The sequence below is a fragment of the Ochotona princeps genome, chromosome 24, assembly GCF_030435755.1.
Source record: "Ochotona princeps isolate mOchPri1 chromosome 24, mOchPri1.hap1, whole genome shotgun sequence".
NCBI lineage: Eukaryota > Metazoa > Chordata > Mammalia > Lagomorpha > Ochotonidae > Ochotona > Ochotona princeps.
In genome coordinates, this window is record NC_080855.1 from 3,903,220 (window position 1) to 3,924,734 (window position 21,515).

A 21,515-nucleotide genomic window follows, 5' to 3' on the forward strand; every position below is an offset into this window, starting at 1 on the left:
TATTTTCATTACGGAATGTTAGGTTAGTTTCCTGCTCTCAGAGCTCTCCTGTCAGTATCACAAATAAATGTTGCCGCGCGGACGGATGGGATGCCGTAGGCCTGAGGGACAGCCAAATTGCTCTGGGTTTTTTTTTTAAATGTTGATTTTTATCTTTCCTTACTCTCCCCAGAGCCAAATACGGCATTAAAAATGATGAAAGTAGCTGCTCATCGATTATCTTCGCTGAGCTCACCCCAGGAAAAGAAAAATGTATTGGGGAACCTGCCATCGAGAGTCAGAATAACCAGCTGGTGAACTACAGCGCCGACCTCGTGACCAGGGAAACCAGTGGGTTTGAATCGTCCTCTGAGCGCCACCAAAACGGCCTCATTGAGCTCGGGCACGATTCAGACCTGGAAGAGAATTTCACATCCACGGAGGAATCTTCTGAGGAAAACGTGTTGGGGCACATGGGGGTAGGTGACTCCGCCGGATGCTCCCTTGTGCAATGTGCTGTGATGGCGTACGGCCCGCACCTGTCACCTCTCTTGGCTCCTCCACCTGGCTTCTGCCTGTCGCTCCTGTCACGTCCCACTCCCCGTGTGGCCTGAATCAGCTTCTGATCCTCCCCTCACCACCCTCATGGTGTCACTTCCACCTTGATCGTGTTCTAAACATATTTTTGTACAGAAAAGGTGTTTCAGAGTTCAGGGGATGAATTTAGGTGAGACCCAGTAGGATTGTAGGGCCAGTTTTTGGGATCCTGCTGGGGAATGGTCCTGAGGATTTATATTAAAAACAAAAAGCTTTGACATTAACAGGCTCTGTTAGTATTTCAAAATTAGACTTCTTGTCAAAGACTGTATTTTCGTCTTTTAGTCAGATTGATTTCATTTCTCTGTATTTGGAGAATGTTCATGTGTGCCTAAGTCAGCGAGCTGCATACTTAATATTGGCTTGCCTTTTGCCTATTAGTAATGTGCAGTATGAAGCCAGCCAAAGTGTGTATGGTTTGGATTGTATGTAAGATGAATTCTTTGATGGTTTATCTTCATTTTTAAACTTACTTCTGCGGAGCACAGGCCAGAGTGTCAGACTGAGTTCCCCAGTGCTGGGTTGGGAGGGCGGCTGCCAGCCGGGCCCTGCCTGCCGCCCTTGCCTTGCCTGCTTGTGTCTCCACGCACGGCTTTCACAGGCACTGGGCTTCCGTGCAACCTGTGGGCTTCCGGGCGTGCGGGCCGCCCGGCTGTGAGCGTAGCTAGGGGGCTGTGAACGGGGCTGAAGGGTGTGAGCGGGGCCGGGGGCGGCGGCGGTGCGGCGCTGAGCTTGGTCCTCTGCCCTCCTAGGTGCAGTACCACCTGATGCTGCATATCCAGATGCAGCTGTGTGAGCTCTCCCTGTGGGACTGGATCGCAGAGAGGAACCAGCGCAGCCGCGAGTGTGTGGACGAGTCTGCCTGTGAGTGCCTGTGTTCTGAATGCAGGGACGGAGGGAGGGGTGGGGAGGGAGGGAGGGGCTCACTCTGCGGCTCTCACGTGGATGACAGGCACCCAGACATTGGAGACATCAGTGCTGTGTGCCAGAATCTAGATTAGCATGAAGCAAAAATTGAGAGTGGACTAGGAGTTGAACCCAGGAATTCTGATGTGGGACTTACATGTCCCAGCCAATAGTTTGCTGTTTGGGCAGACTTATGTTTTGTATTTATGTTTAGAAAATTGCCCTGAGATAGCTATTGGCCTCTGGTATTAAAAATAATCTCTGGGCCCAGTGCAGTAACCTGGCGGCTGGGGTCCTCGCCTTGAACATGCCGGGATCCCATATGGTGCTGGTTCTAATCTCAGCAGCCCCACTTCCCATCCAGCTCCTTGCTTGTGGCCTGGGAAAGCAGTCAAGGACGGCCAAAGCCTTGGGACCCTGCACCTGTGTGGGAGACCTGGAGGTGGCTCTAGGCTCCTGGCTTAGGATTGGTTGAGCTGTGGCCGTTACAGTGACTTAGGGAGTGAGTCATCGGACAGAAGATCTTCTTCTCTGTCTCTCCTCCTGTCTGTATATCTGACTTTGTAATTAAAAAAAAAAATCTTAAAACAACAACCACAACAACAGCAATGTCTTTCTGATTCTCATGCTTGGCCACAGTTGAAATCTCATTATTTTAAAGTTATATTTTTGCATGTTCATCAGAGAGACACATATCTGTCTTCTGGTTCACACCCTTGAGGCCCTTTATGGCCAGGCCTGAGCCAAGTTGAAGGCAGGAGCCAGGGTCACTGGCCCATGGAGGGAGGAGCCTAAGCCCTGAGCCATCCCCCTGCCTCCCAGGGTGCCTGTCCTAGGAAGCTGCTGTGGGAAGCAGAGTTGGTATTCAGGCTCTGGCATGCCAGTGTGGGATGTGGGCACCCCTAGCGGCATCTACCAGGGTGCAGATGTCTGCCCTGAAAATTGCTGTCTTAGGTTACAAAATAATAGATGTCTATGATCTGATTTTAAGTAAAAACTCAATTAAGTATCGATCACTAATCACTCATTCAGACCTTTATTTGTTCAAGTTGTAAGTCAGTTAATGTATTCAGACTCTGAGATGGACTTTAGACTGGAGAGTGGAAACATGGTGTGTTCTCCTTTGCTTTAACGTGAAATCAGAAACAGGAGGCTGGCGTTGTGGCGTTGTGGCATTGTGGCACAGCTGGATAAGCCACCACTTGTCATGCCAGCATCCCTTAGCAGAGCGCTGGTGCAAGTCCTGGCCACTTGTTTGCAACTCAGCTACTTGCTAACAAGCCTGGGAAGGCAGTGGAGGGTGTTTCAAGTACCTGGGCCCATGTGCGAGGCCTGGAGCAAGTTTCTGGCTCTTGGCTTTGAACCAGTCCATCTCTGGCCGTTGTGGCCACTGGGGAGTGAACCAGTGGATGGAAGGTTCCTCTGTTCATCTGCCTTGCTGGTAAAACTAAATAAATCTTTAAAAAATAAATAAAATTATTGATATCATTAAGCTTACATGACAGGAAAATAGAATTTCTTTATCAATTTTGTTTGAATTTTATAAAACCTGTCTACTTTCTAAACTCATTTTTATATCATCACCATATTAATGCCTTTAATGTTCATTTACTTTTTAAAAACCATTCTCACACACACACACATACACTAAAGTGTAATGGTAATATAGCAGGTGTCCTAGCCACACTAGATTAAATACATTATAAATAAGGAAAGAAGAGTTAAATCATGCTGGTGCAAGACAGAAAATCCATCCTCTGGAATATTTATTTGGAACGCTTCATTTCCCATATGCTTCAGCTCAGTCTTTGTCTGCCACGGCTCATGGGCTGGCTAGCAGTGGTTGTTAACTCGGGCTCTGCGTGACTGTCCACACGCACCTCGCCGCTGCCAGGCGGTGATGCTTTCTTGGCTGGTCCGAGCAGAGCTCGTCTCCTCTGCCTGTGTCTAGGTTTTAGGGCGTTCTGAGAGTGCCGGCTTTGTTCAGCATGTCAAAGTGGCTGAAGGCGCACATGTTAACGTGTTTACAGTCATCTTAGCCCTTTAGGCACGGAGGCAAAATGTAAGAAAATGAGAGAAATCAAATGTTTTGTTTTATTTGTTTTTCCTTTTTACTTCAAGGTCCTTATGTTATGCTCAGTGTTGCAACAAAAATTTTCCAAGAATTGGTGGAAGGTGTGTTTTACATACATAACATGGGCATCCTGCACAGAGACCTGAAGGTAAGTGAGGCTGGCCGAGCCCTGACACTGATGGCTTTGTGTTGGCGTGGCGTGGCGTGGCGTTGCGGGCGTGGCGTGGGCTCGCTGAGCTGCAGGAGACTGTGAGGCGTGGTGCACTCCCGTCACTTTGCTGTAAATGGCTGTCACACGGCACGGTGGAGCGTGAAGCCTTGGGTGGTATTTAGAAACAGTTGTTCTGGGCGTCTGAGAATTCTCTGTACTATTTTTCCAGCTCGTCACAATGCTCTGAATCCTGGTATAATTCATGACAGGCGATGCACTCAATGCTCATCAAGACACTCGCAGTCTTAGGACCCGAGTGCTTTGGCCGTCTCTGCTGTCTCCCAGGCACACGTGCAGGAAGCTGGATCTAGACCAGAAGTGCGCTGAGTCCCACGCATGCTGCTTGCAGACATCCCGAGCGTGGCTTAACCTGCCCCGCGCCATTACCTGGCCCAGGCAGGAGTGCTAAATTAATTTGCTTACCTTTCAGTTAAAATTAAATCACAGAAAGGACATTTAAAGGGAATTTAGAAGGACTAGCATTATGTTGCTGTGGGTTACACCACTGCCTGTGATGCCAGCATCCCGTATGAGCCCCGGGCTGAGTCCGGGCTGCTGTGCTCCTTGGTCCAGACCCCTGCTGATGTGCCTGGGAAGGACGCTTAGATGGAATTCCTGGCCCCTGGCTTTGGCCTGTCCCAGCCCTGGTTATGGGAGATCTCAGATTCTTCTGCTGTCTTTGTAACTCTGTTTTTCAAGTAAATAAATCTTTTAAAAGTTAGTTTTGGTGGTTAGTTGTTAAGTGCTGGCAGGCGGCAGGTGGCAGCTAAGGGACGTGGGTGCCTACTACCCACATGGAGAACTCGGCTGAGTTCTAAGGCTCCTGGATTCATCCTGGTCCAGCCCTAGCTGTTGCAGGGTTTGAGCAGTGAACCAGTGTATAGAAGCTTTTTCTCTCTCCTCTTTCAAAGAAAACAAACCAATACATAGAGTAGTTTTTAAAAAGTTAGCATATAAATCACTTTATTAATTAAGAAGCATGGGTTTGTACCTTTGGGGTATGAAAACGATGAGCTCCGTATTTCCGAGTTCGTGGCCACCGAGTGTAGCTGGGCGGCAGGTTCCTGGTGCCGGGCCTTGCTCGCTTACCTGAGGAGGCGCGCCACGTCCTGGCAGCCATAGACAGAGTTCCAGAGCTTGTCAGGCAGCAGCTGCCTGAGCTGCTGCTTGCGCTTCTCGCCGTACGTGTTCCTGATGTTCCTTTTACAGATGTCCTGGAGGGGCCAAGGCTTTTTCGATAGCCTGGTCAGAGTCTGTCTGAGGCGGTGGAACTGGGGCAGCCTGATGACTGCGGGGAGGACGCCTTGGTGGTTGGTCAGCCTCAGAGGGTAGGTGCGCCCCAGCAGTTTGGACAGAACGGCGGCCCCCCCCATGTTGGAGGGGCGTTGCAGGAACATGTAGACTGGGGACTCGCCCTTGTTGGTCAGGATGTTGACGTCAGCTTCAAAATCAAGGAGGAGCTCAATGACGGCCTGTCGGCCTCCGTAGCACGCCTCGTGGAGCGACGTCTGCCCCTGGTGGTCCTGCGCGTTGACCTGGGCTCCGTGGGTCAGCAGCAGGCGGATGCAGTTTACCCCCGCGTCCAGCACCTGGCCCGCCTTGCTGGACGCCGTGCACACGGCCAGCTTCAGGGCTGTGTACCCCGTGGAGGAGACGGCACAGTTGACGTTGGCGCCACAGGCAATGAGCATCTCTACCATGGCCGCGTTCAGAGCTTTGGCAGCAATGTGAAGGGGCGTCATGTAGGCCTCCCCAGCATCCTTGGCAGGGCTGTCGCTGTGGGGCAGAATGGAGAGACTGGGCCCTTGTGTCTCCGGGCCCTTGTTGCCTTTGTCCACCTGGGCGTTAACCTGAGCCCCGTGTTCGCACAGGATGCGTAGGCACAGCACAGCATTTCTCTGAATGTCTATGTGGGTTTTTTGCATTGTGGCATCTGACGTGGTCCACGTGCTGGAAGTGATTGGCCACTGCAGCAGAATCAAGTGCAGTGTGGTCCGGCCTTTGTCGTCCCTGGAGTGGGCATTGAGGACACGTCACACTTGGTTCAATGAGAAGGACTGAAAGTAACACTGCTTAGTTAAAGAAATGTTTCAACATCTGTATGGCTGCTTTATGTCTTACACATCACAGGCTTGTGGGGAGGAGGGTGTGTGGCGATTCTAACACCCCAAGTCTGGGGGCAGCCGGGGAGCAGCCTGTTTGGGCTTGGTTGCTCTGGCCAGCACTGCAGCCCCTGAGGGCCATGGCCAGGCCCAGTGCCTTCTTGCCACGTGCCTGTCAGCAGTGAGAACCTGGTGTACACTGATGGGGCCAACTGCTGTATGTTCTGGCATTGCTTCCCATTTCTCAGAACTGTCTATCTCATCTAGCTGGCAAGGAAGTCGGAGTGTTGAAAATAGCTCAGTTTGTAGTCCATAAGGAGGGAGCAGGTCCTTGCACTGGGGAGGGGAGGGTAGCATCTGCACCGGAAGTCTGTACTGCAACATCAGCTTACCTGATATCCGGGTCAGCACCGTGTTCCAGCAGGCACAGCAAGCTCTGAGCCTTGTGGTAACCAGCAGCCAGGTGAATGGGGACCGCGAGCTCGGTCTGCTCGGGAGAAAGCAGGTACATTAGAGAGCCCTTGGGGGGCAAAAGTCATCTTTGGTTTAGCTTGACCTTGATAGTGGGAAGTGCACTGGGAACTTCATTTGTTTGTTAGATTAATTTACTTTTCTTCGAAAGACAGAGAGACAGAGCTTCCATCTGCTGGTTTATTCCTCAAGTTGCCACAACAGCCAAAGTTTAGCCAATCTGAAACCAGGAGCCGGAGCTTCTTCTGGGTCTCCCGTGCGGGTGCAGGGTCCCAAGGCTTTGGGCCGTCCTCGGCTGCTTTCCCAGGCCACAAACAGGGAGCTGGATGGGAAGTGGAGCAGCCAGGACACAACAGATGCCCATTTGGGATCCCGGTGGGTGCAAGGCAAGGATTCAGCTGCTGAGCCATGAGACCTGGCCTAGATCTGCATTTTGAAGAAACACAAGGTGGGGGTGGCAAAGCTCAGAACTTTGGCACTGATGATAATTGCTATGGTAGCCTTTAGTCTAGATGAACTCACAAGGACAGTGACAAGTAGGTGCTGTTTTCTGGCTTTGCCGAAGTCGTGTGCATACTATCAGCAACGAAGTTTGCATGTTCAGGCTTTTAAAGATAATGCAGCATGGGACTGGCACGATGGCGTCTGTAAGTGTGGGCGTTCCCTATGGGAACTGGTTCGTGTCCTGGCTCCTCCAGTCCCGTCCTGCTCCCTGCCTGTGGCCTGGGAATGCAGTCAAGGATGGCTCAAAGCCTTGGGACCCTGCACCTGCGTGGGAGACCTGGAGGAAGCTCCTGGCTCCTCCAGTCCCATCCAGCTCCCTGCCTGTGTCCTGGGAATGCAGTCAAGGACGGCTCAAAGCCTTGGGACCCTGCACCTGCGTGGGAGACCTGGAAGACGCTCCTGACTCCTAGATTTGGGTTGACCCCACTCTGGCCTTGGGACCATCTGGGGAGTGAACCAATGGACGGAAGATCTTTCTGTTTCTCCATGTCTGTAAATCTGCCTTTGCAGTAAGTATGAATAAATCTTAAAAAAAAGAAAGAAGACGCAGCACCATGATGAGCTATTTATGCCAGTTGAGAAAATACATATGTAACCAGTAGTTGTCTACAGCGCAGGGTAAGAGAGGAGAGCGAAAGGAGGGTGACTTCCTGTTGGAAAACTTTTTTCATCGTTAAGGAAACACTCATTGCATACAAACTTAGAAAACAGAAATGCACATGTTAAACAGAAAAAAATAATTCCACCACAGACGTAATCTCCAAGGGTATGTGTGAGAGAGTGACACGTCTCAGCTAGCAGTGTGTGGGTGGGGGGCAGGGGGCTGCAGGTTTGAGAGTACTGCTCCGGGTGTGTGGAGGGCCTGGCTGGCGCCTGGCCTGTGGCCTTGGACGGGCAGTGTGGGTCCGGCGAGCACCCGGAGGCGGTGCTTGGTGCACTTCCCTGCGTCTGGTACCTGAGCCAGCATGAGTTTGTAGATGGAGGAGGTGGCCAGCACGGTGATGGGCTGGTTCACTGGGTGGCTTCGCAGGAGCACCCTGATGGCAGCGCGGTCTTCCTTGAGGATGGCCTTGTAGAGTTTGTGGTGCAGCGTGGGGATGGTGGGCCGGGTCTTCTGGGCTGGGCTCCGGGCGGCCCCCCGCGCTCGGCTTCCCCTCCCGATCAGGTTGCCCATGAGTGAGCAGCAGACAGAGTGCGTTCAGGTGACCGTGCTGCTGCAGAATGGCCACCTGCTGTCCTTGTGATGGCTTCTCCAGTTCCGTTCTAGAACCCTTCTAGAACGTCTGAGACTTGTATCCGCATACATGGTTCATTTATGTTTTAGAGCCAGTCTTTTTCCAACTTTTCTCACTGATCATATGGTGTCAGATGTCAGCATAGTTTTTCGTGTTTTTCACAAAGCCATAAAAAACATTCAGATTGGCATCTTACACTTAAAATGATTTATTTTCTTTTCCATTCCATTTCACCTGTATGTCAAACAACTCACAAAATTGGGAATTTATACTGTGATTACAATAAAAATAGAAGATGACTACATTTAAAGTAAGAATGTTTCCTGTATCTGGGCTTTCCGTGGGGTCTTCCCTGCCCCGTGTAGGCGCAGCTTGTCACTTACCTAAGAAGTGCTCAGCTGGCCATGGCTTGAGTCTGAGTCAGGTGCGTGCCCTCGTAGGATTTGCAGTGCTGGCTTGAAGAGGAAGGCTGTCTGGGGTACCAGACGTTAATGATACCAGAGTTTTCAGGACAAAGCTCACAGCCTGATTTGTTAGAGTTGTGGGTGATGGTGTGCTGGCAGGGCGGGGAAGCCCTTGGGGATACAGTGTGCTCTCCCCTTATGGCTCTCGGCCTTGAAGCAACCACATCACTGTATTTTATTTCATTTTTAAGATTTGTATTGGGCTTGGCAGCGTGGCCTAGTGGCTAAGGTCCTCACCTTGATCCCATATGGCCGCTGGTTCTAATCCCGGTGGCTCCACTTCCTCTCTATCCCTCCTTCTCTCAGTATATCTGACTTTGTAATAATAAAAATAAAATAAATCTTTAAAAAAAAATTCGTATTTATTTGAAAGGCAGCAGATAGAGGAGAGACATAGAGATCTTCTATCCACTGGTTCAAATCCCCCAACCGCCAAATGGCTACACTGGCCAGAGCTGAGCTGATCTGAAGCTGGGATCTGGGAATTTGTTCTGGCCTTCCCTGTTGGTGCGGAGACCCAGGGCCTTGGGTCTTCTTCCACTGCCTTTCTGGTCCATAAGGCGAGAGCTGGATGGGAAGTAGAGAAGCTGGGACCTGAACCGGTGCCCATGTGGGGTTGTGGCATGTGCAAGCTGAGGATTCAGTCACTGAACCATTGTGCTGGGCCTTGGGGAGTGGCTTTTTAGGACTCAAATATGCATTTAAATTTAGAACTTACTCAAAATTTAAAATTTGAGGCATAGAGAATGAGCTTCCATCTGCTGGTTCGCTTCCCAGATACCCACAGTGGTCTGGACTTGGTCCAGTCTGAGAGCTGTGAAAGTAATCTTACTTCCCATGGTACCTGCTGCCTCCTCCCATGGCCGCTGCTCATGGGAAGGTGGAATGAGCTGGAGCTGAGACTCAAACCCAGGCACTGTGGTAGGCGAAGCAGGCGGCTGGCAGCGTGCTAACCACCAGACTCAATGCCTTACCCTGCTCGATAGTTTCAAGGGTCTAGAGGCACCTGCTTGCTTCTGCATTGGAAACTCTTGATAGGCACACGTTTCTACTATTTAAGGAGATGAAGTGCTTGATTTGTTCTGTTTGTTCATAGCCTAGAAATATTTTCCTTCATGGCCCCGCTCAGCAAGTGAAAATAGGAGACTTTGGTCTTGCCTGTGCAGGCATCATCCAGAAGAACACAGCCTGGACCGACAGCAACGAGGAGAGTAAGTGCGACTGATTGCGTCTTAGAGAACCCTTAATGTTTACAAGCAGCAGTCGCTGTCGCTGTCCCCAGCTCCTGGGGAGTGTCCTCTGTGCGCGTGCACACAGTCGGCCCTGCCGTGTCTAACGTGTGGCTTTCTAAACCTAGGTGTGCCGACACACACCTCCAGAGTGGGCACGTGTCTGTACGCCTCGCCCGAGCAGCTGGAAGGTTCCGAGTATGATGCCAAGGTAGTCTGTTGTTTTTTATCCTTTTGTCCACCCGCCGCCACAGGCAGGAGTTCTAGCTGGTACAGTGCCAGCAGTGGCCCCGGTCCTGGGGGGAGGGGGGAGGTGATTTTGGATGTAACGAAGCACCGAGGACCTCTGTCTGGCGGGCGAGCGCTCTAGCCAGAAGCCTTGCTTTGCAGCCGGACCTTACTGCGCTGCCCCGGGGGACCGCCTTAGCGGCATCTTTCCAAATCCATGGATGACACAAATGCTGTTTGGACAGGGCTTCTCTTTTCCCACGTCACTGTTTCCCTCAGGAGGTAGGCTCCTAGAGTCTGTCAGCAGGTGTCTGTCCTCCCTCTGGATGCGGGGGTGCTGGATGCCCCAGGGTGCCTGCCACTCACTGCTCTTGAAATAGAAATTCCCGTTCCTCCAGGGAATGTTAAAACAGACCCTTTTCTCACAGTAACAGCCCAGTCAGTTTTCTTCTGCTTGATGAGTTATTGATTTTTTTAGTGATTAATGATGGTGGCCCCTGATTCCTGTCTAATAAGAACCTTCCTTCAGGTGGCACAGGTTTTATGTGGGTTGTTCAGTGTTACCAAGAACCCTTAGTCGTGGAGGCAGGGGTGAGATCAAAGCAGGCCCTCTTTGTCCCGTAGGACACGTAGTCTGGCCATGTTCCTGGGGCCGGGCAGCCCTGTGCCACGTGTGAGGGTGGCACGCTGGATGGTGGCGTCACTGCTGACCCGTGTCTCCTCTCTCGCAGTCGGACATGTACAGCCTGGGTGTGATCCTGCTGGAGCTCTTCCAGCCGTTTGGGACCGAGATGGAGCGAGTAGAGGTCTTGGCCGCTGTGAGAGCTGGTCAGCTCCCCGATTCTCTCAGCAAAAAGTGTCCGGTACAAGCCAAGTACATCCAACACCTGACCAGGAGGGATGCGTCCCAGAGGCCGTCAGCCCTGCAGCTGCTGCAGAGCGAACTGTTCCAGAACTCCGGGAATGTACGTACGTGCTGTGAATGCTGGGGAGAGCTGGAAGCTTTAAACTGTGGACCCTGTGGATGAAGGGCAGTGGAGTTTTGGAGTGAGGGTGTGGAGGCAGCTCTGCGTTGCCCACCAGCAGTGTGTTTGGAGCACAGTGCAGCTAGGCGGGGCAACCCCTTGGCTGCCAGCCTTCCACTGTAAAGATCGTGTTTCTGCCTCATCGTATGAAGCCAGTGGGAAGGGACGTGTCGCAAAGGGTTGCTAACTTACAGCAGTTCTCGTGGGTTGGGAGCACGGGACTTAGCCAACACTGTGTGTTCCAGGTTTTCATTGTGTCATCTCGTGTTGCTCCAGGGTAGCCCTGGCCTTCCTTCCTGTCCCAGTGTTACAGTGCCAGGTAGAGCCCATAGTCTCTGTATGTACCAGGAAGCAGCCAGATGGCCCGCCCACTCTGGTCTTCCAGGAGCTGCTTAGCTTTAATGTTCTTGATGACAGCCACAGCCTTGGTCACAGGTCACAGGTGCGCTTGTGCCGTGCTACTCCAGAGGTGCCCCGCAGGCATCCCCTGGGGCTTTGCCCCACCCGCAGGCTTCTCTGGGGACTCACAGCGCTAGAGCAATGTTGCTTGCTGCCGTGGTCCCCCATGTGCCAATGCCAATGCAGCCACCCAAGGGTGCCTGGGAACTTGATGGGTTCCTCAGCCTTCTCCCAGCCCCTCATCCTATTAGACAAAGTCCTGATTCTAGTTTGGGATCCATGCTTAGTAACTGCTGAAAAGACTTAGGAGAGTTGATTTATTTTCCACCAACAGTGAGTTTTATTAGCCTAAATGGTAAAATGGTGCTGTGTGTCTTTTTTTGTTTTTCAATTTTAAGATTTATTTTTATTGGAAAGACAGATTTACAAAGACAGGAGAGATCTTGCATTTGGCTGGTTCACTTCTAAAGTTACTGCCATGGCCAAAGCAGAGCTGATCTGAAGCCAAGAGCCACGAGCTTCTTCCAGATCTCGCCCAAAATTGCAGGGTCCCAAGGACTTGGGCCATCTTCTGCTGCTTTCCCAGGTCATAAGCAGGGAGCTGGATTGGCAAGTGGACCAGCCAAGACATAAACTGGTACCCATATGGGCTGCCAACACTGGTGTAGAGCGCTTCTTTCTCAAACAGTCTGAAGAGAGCAAGATGTGGTCCTTAAAGCCAGGCAGATAATTGTTTATGGAAGTGAGAGATAGCCCCTGTAAACTCAAACATGCCAAGGTATCTCAGGAAACTGGGAAGGTTAAGCTTATTCTCTAACCTGTAGAATTTGTCAGAAGGGGCAGGCATTTAGCTTAGGGGTTAACAGAGTGACAGATAGGTAGGGACAGACATGGCGAAAAAGAGGCCTTCCATCCGTTGGTTCTCTCCCCAAATGGCTGCAGCAGCTGGGTGCAGGCTGTGTTGAAGCCTGCACCATGGACCTCCATCTGGGTCTCCTGCAGTACAGTACCAGGGTCCCAAGTGCTTGGGCCATGCTCCCGTGTTTTCCTGGGTGCATTAGGGAGCTGAATTGGAAGTGCAATAGCTGAGACTCAAGCCCCTGCACCAGTCTGAGATGTTAGTTTAGCCTGTGTTAGAATGCTGCACAACTTCCCATCCTGCTCCCTGCTAATGTGCTGGGAAAGCAGTGGAGGTGGATGGACCAAAGCCATGAGCCCCTGCACTGATACGGGAGACCCAGAAGAAGCTCCTGGCTTTGGCCTGGTGCGGTAGCTTAGGAGCTAAAGTGCTTGCCTTGCATGCGCCCCGGGATCCCATATGGGCACCAGTTTGTGTCCTGGCTGCCTCACTTCCCATCCAGCTCCCTGCTTGCGACCTGGGAAAGCAGTCAAGGATGGCCCAAAGCCTTGGGACCCTGCACGTGCGTGGGAGACCCAGAAGAAGCTCCTGGCTCCTGATCGGTGCAGCTCCAGCCATTGCGGCTACTTGGGGAGTGGATCAGTGGACTGAAGAGCTTCCTCTGTCTCTTTTCCTTTCTGTGTATCTGACTTTCCAATAAAAATAAATCTTAAAAAAAAAAAAAAAAGGTTCCTGGCTGCCAGCTTTGACTGGCCCGGCCCAGCTCTGGCTTTTGCAGCCGTTTGGGGAGCGAACCAGCAGATGGAAGATCTGTCTCTAACTGGTAAGATTAGGGAAAAAAAAAAAAAGTGTTGGTTCATAGATTGATTTTGAGGACTGGCTCCAGCTCCCTGCTAATGTAGGCCCTGGAAGGTGGCAGGCTCACTGAGTTGGGAGGTCTTGGTTGAGTTTTAGGCTGCTGGGTTTGATCTCACTGCCAGCTGTTGGGGGCTTCTGGGGAACGAACTTGTGGATGAGACTGGGCTCTGTCTGCTTCTCACAAACTTGTCGGTGGAGAACGTGTGTGGAAATGAGAAAACCACCTGGCTGAGGTCGGCGGAGGATGCCAGAAACACTGACGACACAAGCCTGGGCACCCGGCAGGCATTACTGCCCATGTCTGGCCAGGTGGTCAGCGTCTGACCCTTTGTTCTCTCAGGGCTCATCTACGTTTCAGTGGTAGAGAATCACCAGAATAGGAAAGTGAAAAGCAAAATAGGTTTCCTTGCACGTGCACGGTGGCCAGATGACAGTGGTCCCTGATGTATTATTTAGTTAGGGGACTGAAGAGTGTAACCCAGCTGCAGTTAGCACACTGTGGTGGCCAGTGCTGGACTCACACTCTGGAGTGATGTGGTACTTACCCGAATTTCCAGCGAGGCCTGGACATTCCGATAAAGCTTTGCATCTTTCCTTTACAGGTTAACCTCACTCTGCAGATGAAGATAATAGAGCAAGAGAGAGAGATTGAGGAACTGAAGAAGCAGCTGAGCCTGCTCTCTCGGGACCGAGCGGCCAAGAGTGACAGGACAGACCGCGACGTCCCTGCCTAGCCGTGACCAGGCTACAAGGGAAATGGCGGGTGGACTTACACTTTACCCGCAGTCAACTGGAATGCAGTGTCAGCCTCCCCGAGGGCACACGGGGCAAGGTCCCCATGGCCACTTCTCAGCCTGCCTCGGGCTTTCCTCTCAGACTGCCCCAAAGGAAACCCATTTTTGCTTTTCACTTTCCTATCCTGGTGATTCTCTACCACTGAAACTTAGATGGTCTTAAGTTCTTTCTCCTTCAAACCCTGCCTGCTGGCCACTTCTCTCCCTCAGCAAGTGTGCCCTCTGCCCCTCACTGCCCAAGGCCAGGCTTTCAGGCTGGCTCTACGGTGAGACAGCTGCTGCTCCTCCTGGTCCTGCTACATAGCTGCCGAGTTCACTGTCAGAAACCTCCACAGGCCACTCCTTGGTGCAGAAACCTCCGCGGGCCCTGCTGTGTCTGAACAACCCCTGCCCCATCCTTGCCACCGTCCACCTAGCCTCATTGCAAAGCCTGCTCCCGACAGGCTCTGCACGGCCTGTGGCCTCGTGTTGTCCCAGGAAGTTGTCTGCCCCATGGGCTGTACTGCATGGTATTTTGATGAATTTGACATGAATAAACCCCACAAGTGACTGGATGCTTTCATTGATACTTGACACCTGATGGAGTGTTCTAATTCAAGTCCCTTTATTAATGGGCGTGAAGGAGCACGGGGTTAGCATCTAAGCCCTCGTTCCCTGAAGGAGTTGGAGGGCAGCGCTGAAAGGGGCCAGGTTGTCACACGAGCTCAGCCATCTCTGCACGCTGGCTGGCGCCGCGCAGCAGCTGCCACTCTGCCGCAGCGCCGCCCACAGCACCACGTCGGCCACGCTGAGCTCACTGCCCACGAGCCACGGGCTCCTCGTCAGCGCGGAGTTCATGGCCCGGAAGACGGCTGCCCTCTCCTTGGGGCTGCCCTCGCTGAGCTGGAAAGTGGCGATGTCCACCCAGCTGTCTATGAGGGTTGAGGTGACAGCACTGTGCTTCTGGCCCAATAGGGACGAGAGGAAGCGGGCGATGTTGCCTTCTCCTTCGATGGGGCACATGCTCTGGACGCTGAACTTCATCTGAGTCTTCGGCACTGGAGGGAGAGAGAACAGGCATGCGGTGTCACATGGAGCAGTGCTGGGGCGGGACCTGGCAGGCGTGGGTGGGGGACGCCACGCACGAACTGGCGACAGAATGGTGGAGGAGGGTGCAAATATTGCACACACCAGGCAGGTAACCTAAGTTGGCTCTTGCAGTACCTGATGGTGTCTGCAAGCTAGAAAGGACCTCAGATGGCATTTGTGGCCCAGCCAACCCCTGCTGCTGAAGACTGGAAGCCAGGAGGCCTTCCTCAACTGCTTCCCTCCCATGGGGCTGAGGGCAGGAAGGGATCACTGGGCAAGGGACAGAGGACGGAGGATGGCTGGAACCCTGCTGTTCTTCGAGGGCCCTGTGGATACGCAGTGTCAGTGTCCCTGTCAGGTCAGGGTTGGGATGGGAGGCCACACACCTGTAATGGCCGCTGTGCCCTCCCGCTCTGCCTCCTTGGACAGGATGTCTCTGTGCAAGCTCAGCACTCTCCCCGCCCAAGCCCAGGACCCTGGTCCTACCCAGAGCCTCGAGGACATGTTGCCTATGTGGACTGGACAGCAAGCTGTGTGGCCTGCCTGCTGTGGTGGCCTGTCCCCTCTTAGGGAAACCACCGTTCATGTCCTGTCACACATACACAAGCTTTCTGAAGAAAGCTCATGAAAAAAATAAAGTTACATAAGAAGTTGGTGTTTGGTAAGTTGCTATGTGAGACCGGGTCCTATGCTGGGGTCCTGGTTACCCTGCCGCCGATCCAGCTTCCTGCTCAGGAGCACCCTGGGATACAGCTGGTGATGTCTTAAGTCTTTGGGTTCCTGCCACCCACGGAAGAGACCCAGATGGGTGTCAGAACTCCTGGCGTCCACTTGGTGCAGCCATAAGCCTTTGGGGACATGAACCAGCAGCAGATGGAGGAGCTCTGTCTTTCAAATCAAGTGAGAAAAGAAAAGATATTAACTTTGTTGCAAAAGCAGCTTTGAATTTTTCAGATTTTATTTGAAAGACTGACATCTTTTGTCTGCCGGTCCATTTCCCCAGATGGCTGCAACAGCTGGGACAGGGCCAGGCTGAAGCCAGGAATTCCGTCCAGGTCTCTGTGTGGCAGGAACTCAAGTGCCTGAGCCATCGCCCTCTGCTTCCTGGGCACATCTGCAGGGAGCTGGGTTACAGGCTGAGCAGCCAGGACCCAAACCAGACACTGATCTGGAAGGTGGCCTTGTGACACTGCACCTTGTGCGTGCGTGTCCCGTGAACTTGGAAGAGCCCACGCGCATCTACCCCAGCTGTCTCCACTGACCATTCTTCCAAATTAGGGTAAAGCCCAGCTGATGTTCGTGGCGCGCCTGCTTCTTGGCCTGCTCTCCAAAGCACCTGAGGAGATTTTCCGGCACGTTCTTGACGGATGAGTGTGTGTGCACAGTGGACAGCACCTTGTAGTGGTCGCAGAGCAGCCTGTGCAGCACCAGCAGTGAGAGTGGCGGCGAGGCGGGGTTTGCGTTGATCACGATGTCTTTCAGCGCCCCGTAGTCCTAGAAAGACCATTGTAGCAGGTAACGGACCAGATGCTAGCCTAAGAACTCGGCCCAGGGTAATTCAAAGAATGCTCAGCCCCCAAGAGGAAGGCACTAATGACCCCCCAACTTCTCAGCCAAGACCACCCGGGTTCCCGGGAGGCAGGAGTTCAGCTCCATCAGAACAGGGATATGAATTGGCAACACTGCAATGAACTATTGTGGCAGCTAGTGGCTGTAACGAGTGACCACTTGACAAGACGCTCCCTGACGCTGTTCCAGATGCTTCCATGAGGAGCCCCTGGGAGGAGGAACGTGGCTCCACAGGTCCTTGGCAATGAGCTGGCAGAGTCTGGAACATGAGGCACTGGCCTGAGGGCCCAAACCTGCAGGCCTTTTAGACAAAGGCAGCCAACTTCCACAATTTCACTCGGTGAATGTGTCTCACCACACAGCCAGGGCCTAGGCGCCCGGTTCTCTGTCCACAGCCGGCCACTCCTGGCCAGTTCCTCCCTCCCCATGCCAGCTATGCTGAGTGCTTAGCCACGCCCGGGATACACTGCGTTATTTGATGCTGTTTACTGAGGCACCCTGAGCCCCTGTGTAACCTGAGGAGGCTTCCCAGCACCCTCAGCGCCGTGTCACACTCACAGTGAGCAAGTGAAGGGCTGTGCCACCGACCCACGGGTGCTGGGATTGCCACAACAGCAGCCCTGGCTGAGTGGCCCACACCGCTTCTACTGTTTAGTCCTGAGTAGTGCCAGCTGACTGCCTACTGCAGAGGAGGGGCCGGTGGGGAACCCAGGGGTTAACCCTACTCTATCTTAAAGTAGCTAGTACTTAGCAACGTGAGATTTTCCATGCGCATCAGACTGCTGCACTAGTAAGCTGGACCAGTGAATCGCTGGCATGGAGCCTGGCTGATGCAACAAACTGAACTCGGTGAGAAATACGAGACTGGCTCCCACGGGAGCCAGAGGACAGCTGGGCTTCTTGTGTCTGGTCAGCCGAGGCTCTAGGGTCAGGTTCCTGGGAAAGAGTCGGGGTGGCTAGTGAGAAGGTGAGGGTGAGAGCTACTGTTCCAGGGCTCTGGGCTGGAGGAGCTACACGAGACGCCAGTGCTCTGGGAGCCCCACATGTTCTAGAAACCATCGCTGCAGCACAGGCACCAACTCTGGCACTACTGACTGCCTGGCACGCACGCACACGTGTTCACACACACACTGCCTGGCACGCACGCACACGTGTTCACACGCACACTGCCTGGCATGCACACATACACGTGTTCATACACACGCTGCCTGGCACACACGTACACATGTTCTCTCTCTCACACACACTGCCTGGCATGCACACACACATGTTCTCACACACACGCTGTCTGGCACACATGTTCTCACACACTGCCTGGCACGCATGCACACATGTTCTCACACTGCCTGGCACGCATACACCCATGTTCACACACATACACATGTATTCTTTGGCTTCCAAAGGGAGCTGGCCTTTCCTGGCATGTATGCATGCATGTTCACACACACACTCCTCGGCTTCCAACGGGAGCTGACCTTTCCAAGCACTGAGTTGAGGTCCAGCGTGGTGGCCGTTAGAGCGGCAGGCTCGTCGGCCTGGATGATGTGGGTGACATCCATGTCTGCGTCCGGGGTCTGGATCATCTTGGAGAGGCCGTCCACTGCGGCCTTCAGCTCATACAGACGCTTCAGGATGTCGTCCTGGCGGGACTCCAGAGCGTGCAGAGAAGGGTCGGACTCCTACACAACGAGACGCTGAGGTTCATCTGGGTCCCCAAGCCACAGGGCACCAAGCAGGGCAGGGAGCCGGGGGACTGCACTCCCCAAGGAGTATTAGGTGCCAAGCAAGCCGACGGGAAAGGGGGCACTGAGGAGCTACAAACGAAGCGAGTTCACAGGGCATTTTCCAGGCAGCTCTGGTGCTCACTTCCAGGGCTGATGCACATGCCCTCGTGGGCAGGAACGGCCTACTGTGCTCCCAGGCTGGGAGTGCCCACCCCTGCCGCCTGCAGCCGTGTCTGCGGCTCCACAGAGCAAAACAAGAAACATCCAGGGAAGAGTCACGCAGCACAGCCTGCTTGTAGATCCACATGCTCTCAACAGCGGCTGATCCAGTTTACGGTCAGGGGACTACACAGAGTGCAGCAGCCACCGCACGTTTGTGATGGAGCGGGGAACAGGTGCAGCTGCTCCTGCTGCGTGCAGGCGGGCTCACTGTCTGCAAATCTCTTCCTTCCCAGGCTCGCTTACCTCCACACGCTGACGGCTCTGTCCGCCAACTACTGCCTAAGCCCGAGCTGATTTTCCCCTGGCCTATTTCCAACCGGCTCACCTCACCACCCATTCGAGTCTATTTCTCTGACTTACTCCTTAAGATGTCAGCCAGAGCAGTTTGAAAGAAAAGCAAACCCCCAAAATTTTACCACCATCTTCCCCCGCTCTAACTTACTAGGATAGAAAGTTAAGTCTGGGGGCAACAGTTGTGGTGTAGTCAGGTTGAGCCCCAGCTTGGGATGTTGCATCTGGTCTTGGAGGGCTTGGTTCAAAATCCCCCTACTTCACTTCCGATTCAGTTCCCTGCTGGGGGCCTGGGAAGCGGGAGCAGAAGGTGCTGTCCGTGCTTGGGCCCCTGCACTGCCTGGGAGACCTGGAGGAAGTTCCTGACTTCAAACTAGCCCAGTCATCTGAGCCACTGTGTCCACCTGGGGAGTCTCTCTCTCTGCCTTCCAAATAAAATGAGTAAACCTGTAACGTGGCTGAGTAGCTTGTACAGTTTGGCCCCTGGCCACCTCACCACATCCTCTCCCCTGCTCGATGGCCTTAACCACACTGTCCCATGAGCTGGTCAGCCACCACTCGGGTTTCTATCACCCTATCGCTGACTCCTTGCCCCCTTCGCTCATCAGTTCCTTAGCCACCCTCTTCTCAACGCTGGCCTGCTGGTCTTGTTCAGGGTCTAACTGCAAGGAAAGAGAAGTCAGGTTCAGGTAGGTGGAATGAGGAAGAAGGGCTCAGGACTTCCAACTAGCAGGCGGTCGGCATGCGGGAGGCGTGACGGGGCCACTGCCATGTCACAACTGCCTGTTACTCCATTGTCTCCCAGAGTGGCAGTCCCCATCCTTGCCAATCTGGACTTGCGTGGGGCTGAAGGGGCACCCGCAAGATTCAGAACTCGGCGCTGACCGGCATGTACACTATAGACTGTGATCCACATGCGTGACCACAGCCCAGCGGAGTCCCACCCAGTTCCAGTGGTGCCCAGTGTCCCAGGTCAGGTTCACCCCTCGGCTTCTGTGCATGCTGGCCACTGCTTCCTTTGTTCAGACTAGACTGACCTGCTGGATGGCATGGAGCTGGCAGCCTTAAAGCTGGGAGCCAGGAGCTCCAGGTCAGGAGTGTTAACAGGCAGCTGGATCCCGCATGCAGGGTCCCGGGGACTCAAGCTGACAGTCCAGCACGGGATGTGGGGGTGTCCGGAGGGGCACGGAGACACAGAACTACGTGTGCTCTTGCTTCTCAGCCCCGTGCTGACACAGCTGGGGAGGTCACTCGGTTTCAAGCTAAGGTAACCTCCTCCCTTCCAAGCCATGGGGCAGCGAGCCATGAAGACCAAGCGAAGGAAGACAGAGCACTGAGGGGACGTTGCCCTTAGGCTGCTGTGCAGATGGACAGGCCCGTTCTCCTGCGAAATCCCAGGATGCGTGGCTGCACTCCGCTAGCCACCAAAGACCCGGTCGGCCACGTGCACCAGAGCAGGGGACAGCTGCGGGAAGCTCTGCCAAGTTCACGCAAGAGTCAGGGGGGTCCTGTCTAAAGGGATGCCTGGGCACGTGACTGCTCCAGCCAGCCGGCCAGCCGGCCAGCCGGCCTGCCCACCAGCTTCCTGCCACACTGTAGGGTCCAAATGCATTGCAGAGGAGAAAACCGGTAGAACCACTTGGGAAAGCAACGTGGTCAGTCAAGAGGGCGCCAGCAGCCCCACTGCCTCTGCTGGACATAAGCACACACACAATCCCAAGGATGGGTGGGTATATACAATATATATTTAACATATAAATACACAGTCCCCCAGCCCTGCCTGCGTGTCAGAACACCCATGGCATTAACAGCCCAACATGGGAGCCCACACGGAGACCCTAGTCGCCAAGGGGTTCATGGAGTGGGGTACAGTGAGGGAGCCTCACGAGGACAGCCAGACTTCTGCTGGGACAAGGGAAGAAACGCAGGCCGAAAAGGTCGCGAGGCGCGCCGTTCCAGGAAAGTCAGTCACGAGGGAGGGTGTGCCAGCCCAGAGTGGCCCTCAAGTGTGGGGTGTGTGTGTGTGTCGCCATTTGGTAACCAAAGCCCAAGCGGTCAGGAGCGAATAAAGGACAAAAAGGATGGACAGAGGCTCCCAGCGGGGGAGGCCGATGCCCAGGCCGGGGTCTTGGCGACTCTTGGGGACCTCAGGCCGAGGTCGCCGCTGCTCCTGCGCACTGGGCATGGGGGAACACCCCCGGTTTTGGGGTGGCGTTGCCGGGCCGCGGCGCCTGCGCACCGGGCGGGGTCCGCACGCTCCTACCTGCACGTGGCCCACGTCGGGCGCGGGGCCGCCGGTCCTGGCGTGCACGTTGGGCAGCCGGTACATGCAGGTGGGAAGCTCCACACGGAGGGGAGCGCCGCCCCCGTGATAGGGCTTTACCTGGTACATGGGCATCGCGGGAGGCAAAGGAATGCAGGCGGCGGATGAGGAGCACGAGCGCCCCGACACCGTCCGAGGCCACGAGTGACGGACGGCGGCCACCGCCTAGCTGACGCCTGCAGCGGCGATCAGAGTCAAAAAAGAAAGAGAAAGGCAGTTTGTGGCCTCTGATTGGCCTGGCTCCCAGTGATGTCACGGAACCGACTTTGGACACAGCCAATCAGCGCGAAGGAGCTGAGGGGAGCGTTTGCTGCCCTCCCGGAAGAGGCGGGACGCAGGGGCGAGAGCAGCCAATGGACGGTCGGGAAGCGCGAGTCGGCCTC

General features: G+C 54.0%; 3 protein-coding genes across 5 annotated transcripts in view; 1 reads left to right on the forward strand and 2 right to left on the reverse strand.

Annotated features, from left to right (window-relative positions):
* EIF2AK1 (eukaryotic translation initiation factor 2 alpha kinase 1) overlaps nucleotides 1-13,994 on the forward strand; it is a 30,480-nt gene extending 16,486 nt beyond the window's left edge. For both annotated transcript variants that reach the window (XM_058680297.1, XM_058680298.1), the window contains exons 9-15: nucleotides 173-458; nucleotides 1,329-1,440; nucleotides 3,604-3,704; nucleotides 9,640-9,754; nucleotides 9,901-9,983; nucleotides 10,732-10,965; nucleotides 13,744-13,994. In XM_058680297.1, the coding sequence (XP_058536280.1) occupies nucleotides 173-458; nucleotides 1,329-1,440; nucleotides 3,604-3,704; nucleotides 9,640-9,754; nucleotides 9,901-9,983; nucleotides 10,732-10,965; nucleotides 13,744-13,875 (1,063 nt within the window). In that variant the 3' untranslated portion in view covers nucleotides 13,876-13,994. The remainder of the gene's footprint in view (nucleotides 1-172; nucleotides 459-1,328; nucleotides 1,441-3,603; nucleotides 3,705-9,639; nucleotides 9,755-9,900; nucleotides 9,984-10,731; nucleotides 10,966-13,743) is intronic.
* ANKRD61 (ankyrin repeat domain 61) lies at nucleotides 4,853-8,018 on the reverse strand. Its single transcript, XM_058680308.1, has 3 exons — nucleotides 7,800-8,018; nucleotides 6,262-6,356; nucleotides 4,853-5,777 (listed from the first exon to the last, which is right to left on the reverse strand). The coding sequence occupies exons 1-3, from the start codon at nucleotides 8,016-8,018 to the stop codon at nucleotides 4,853-4,855; spliced, it is 1,239 nt and encodes a 412-aa protein (XP_058536291.1).
* Nucleotides 13,995-14,517: 523 nt separating the features above from the next.
* Nucleotides 14,518-21,439, reverse strand: AIMP2 (aminoacyl tRNA synthetase complex interacting multifunctional protein 2). 2 transcript variants are annotated; one of them, XM_058680313.1, is made up of 4 exons: nucleotides 21,193-21,439; nucleotides 18,048-18,251; nucleotides 16,266-16,497; nucleotides 14,518-14,972 (listed from the first exon to the last, which is right to left on the reverse strand). In XM_058680313.1, exons 1-4 carry the CDS (start codon nucleotides 21,205-21,207, stop codon nucleotides 14,575-14,577), a joined length of 849 nt encoding a protein of 282 aa, XP_058536296.1. In that variant the 5' UTR covers nucleotides 21,208-21,439; the 3' UTR covers nucleotides 14,518-14,574. The 2 variants fall into 2 exon arrangements, with proteins under 2 accessions (XP_058536296.1, XP_004599350.1); XM_004599293.2 differs by having other exon boundaries at nucleotides 21,073-21,424.
* Nucleotides 21,440-21,515: the final 76 nt, after the last annotated feature.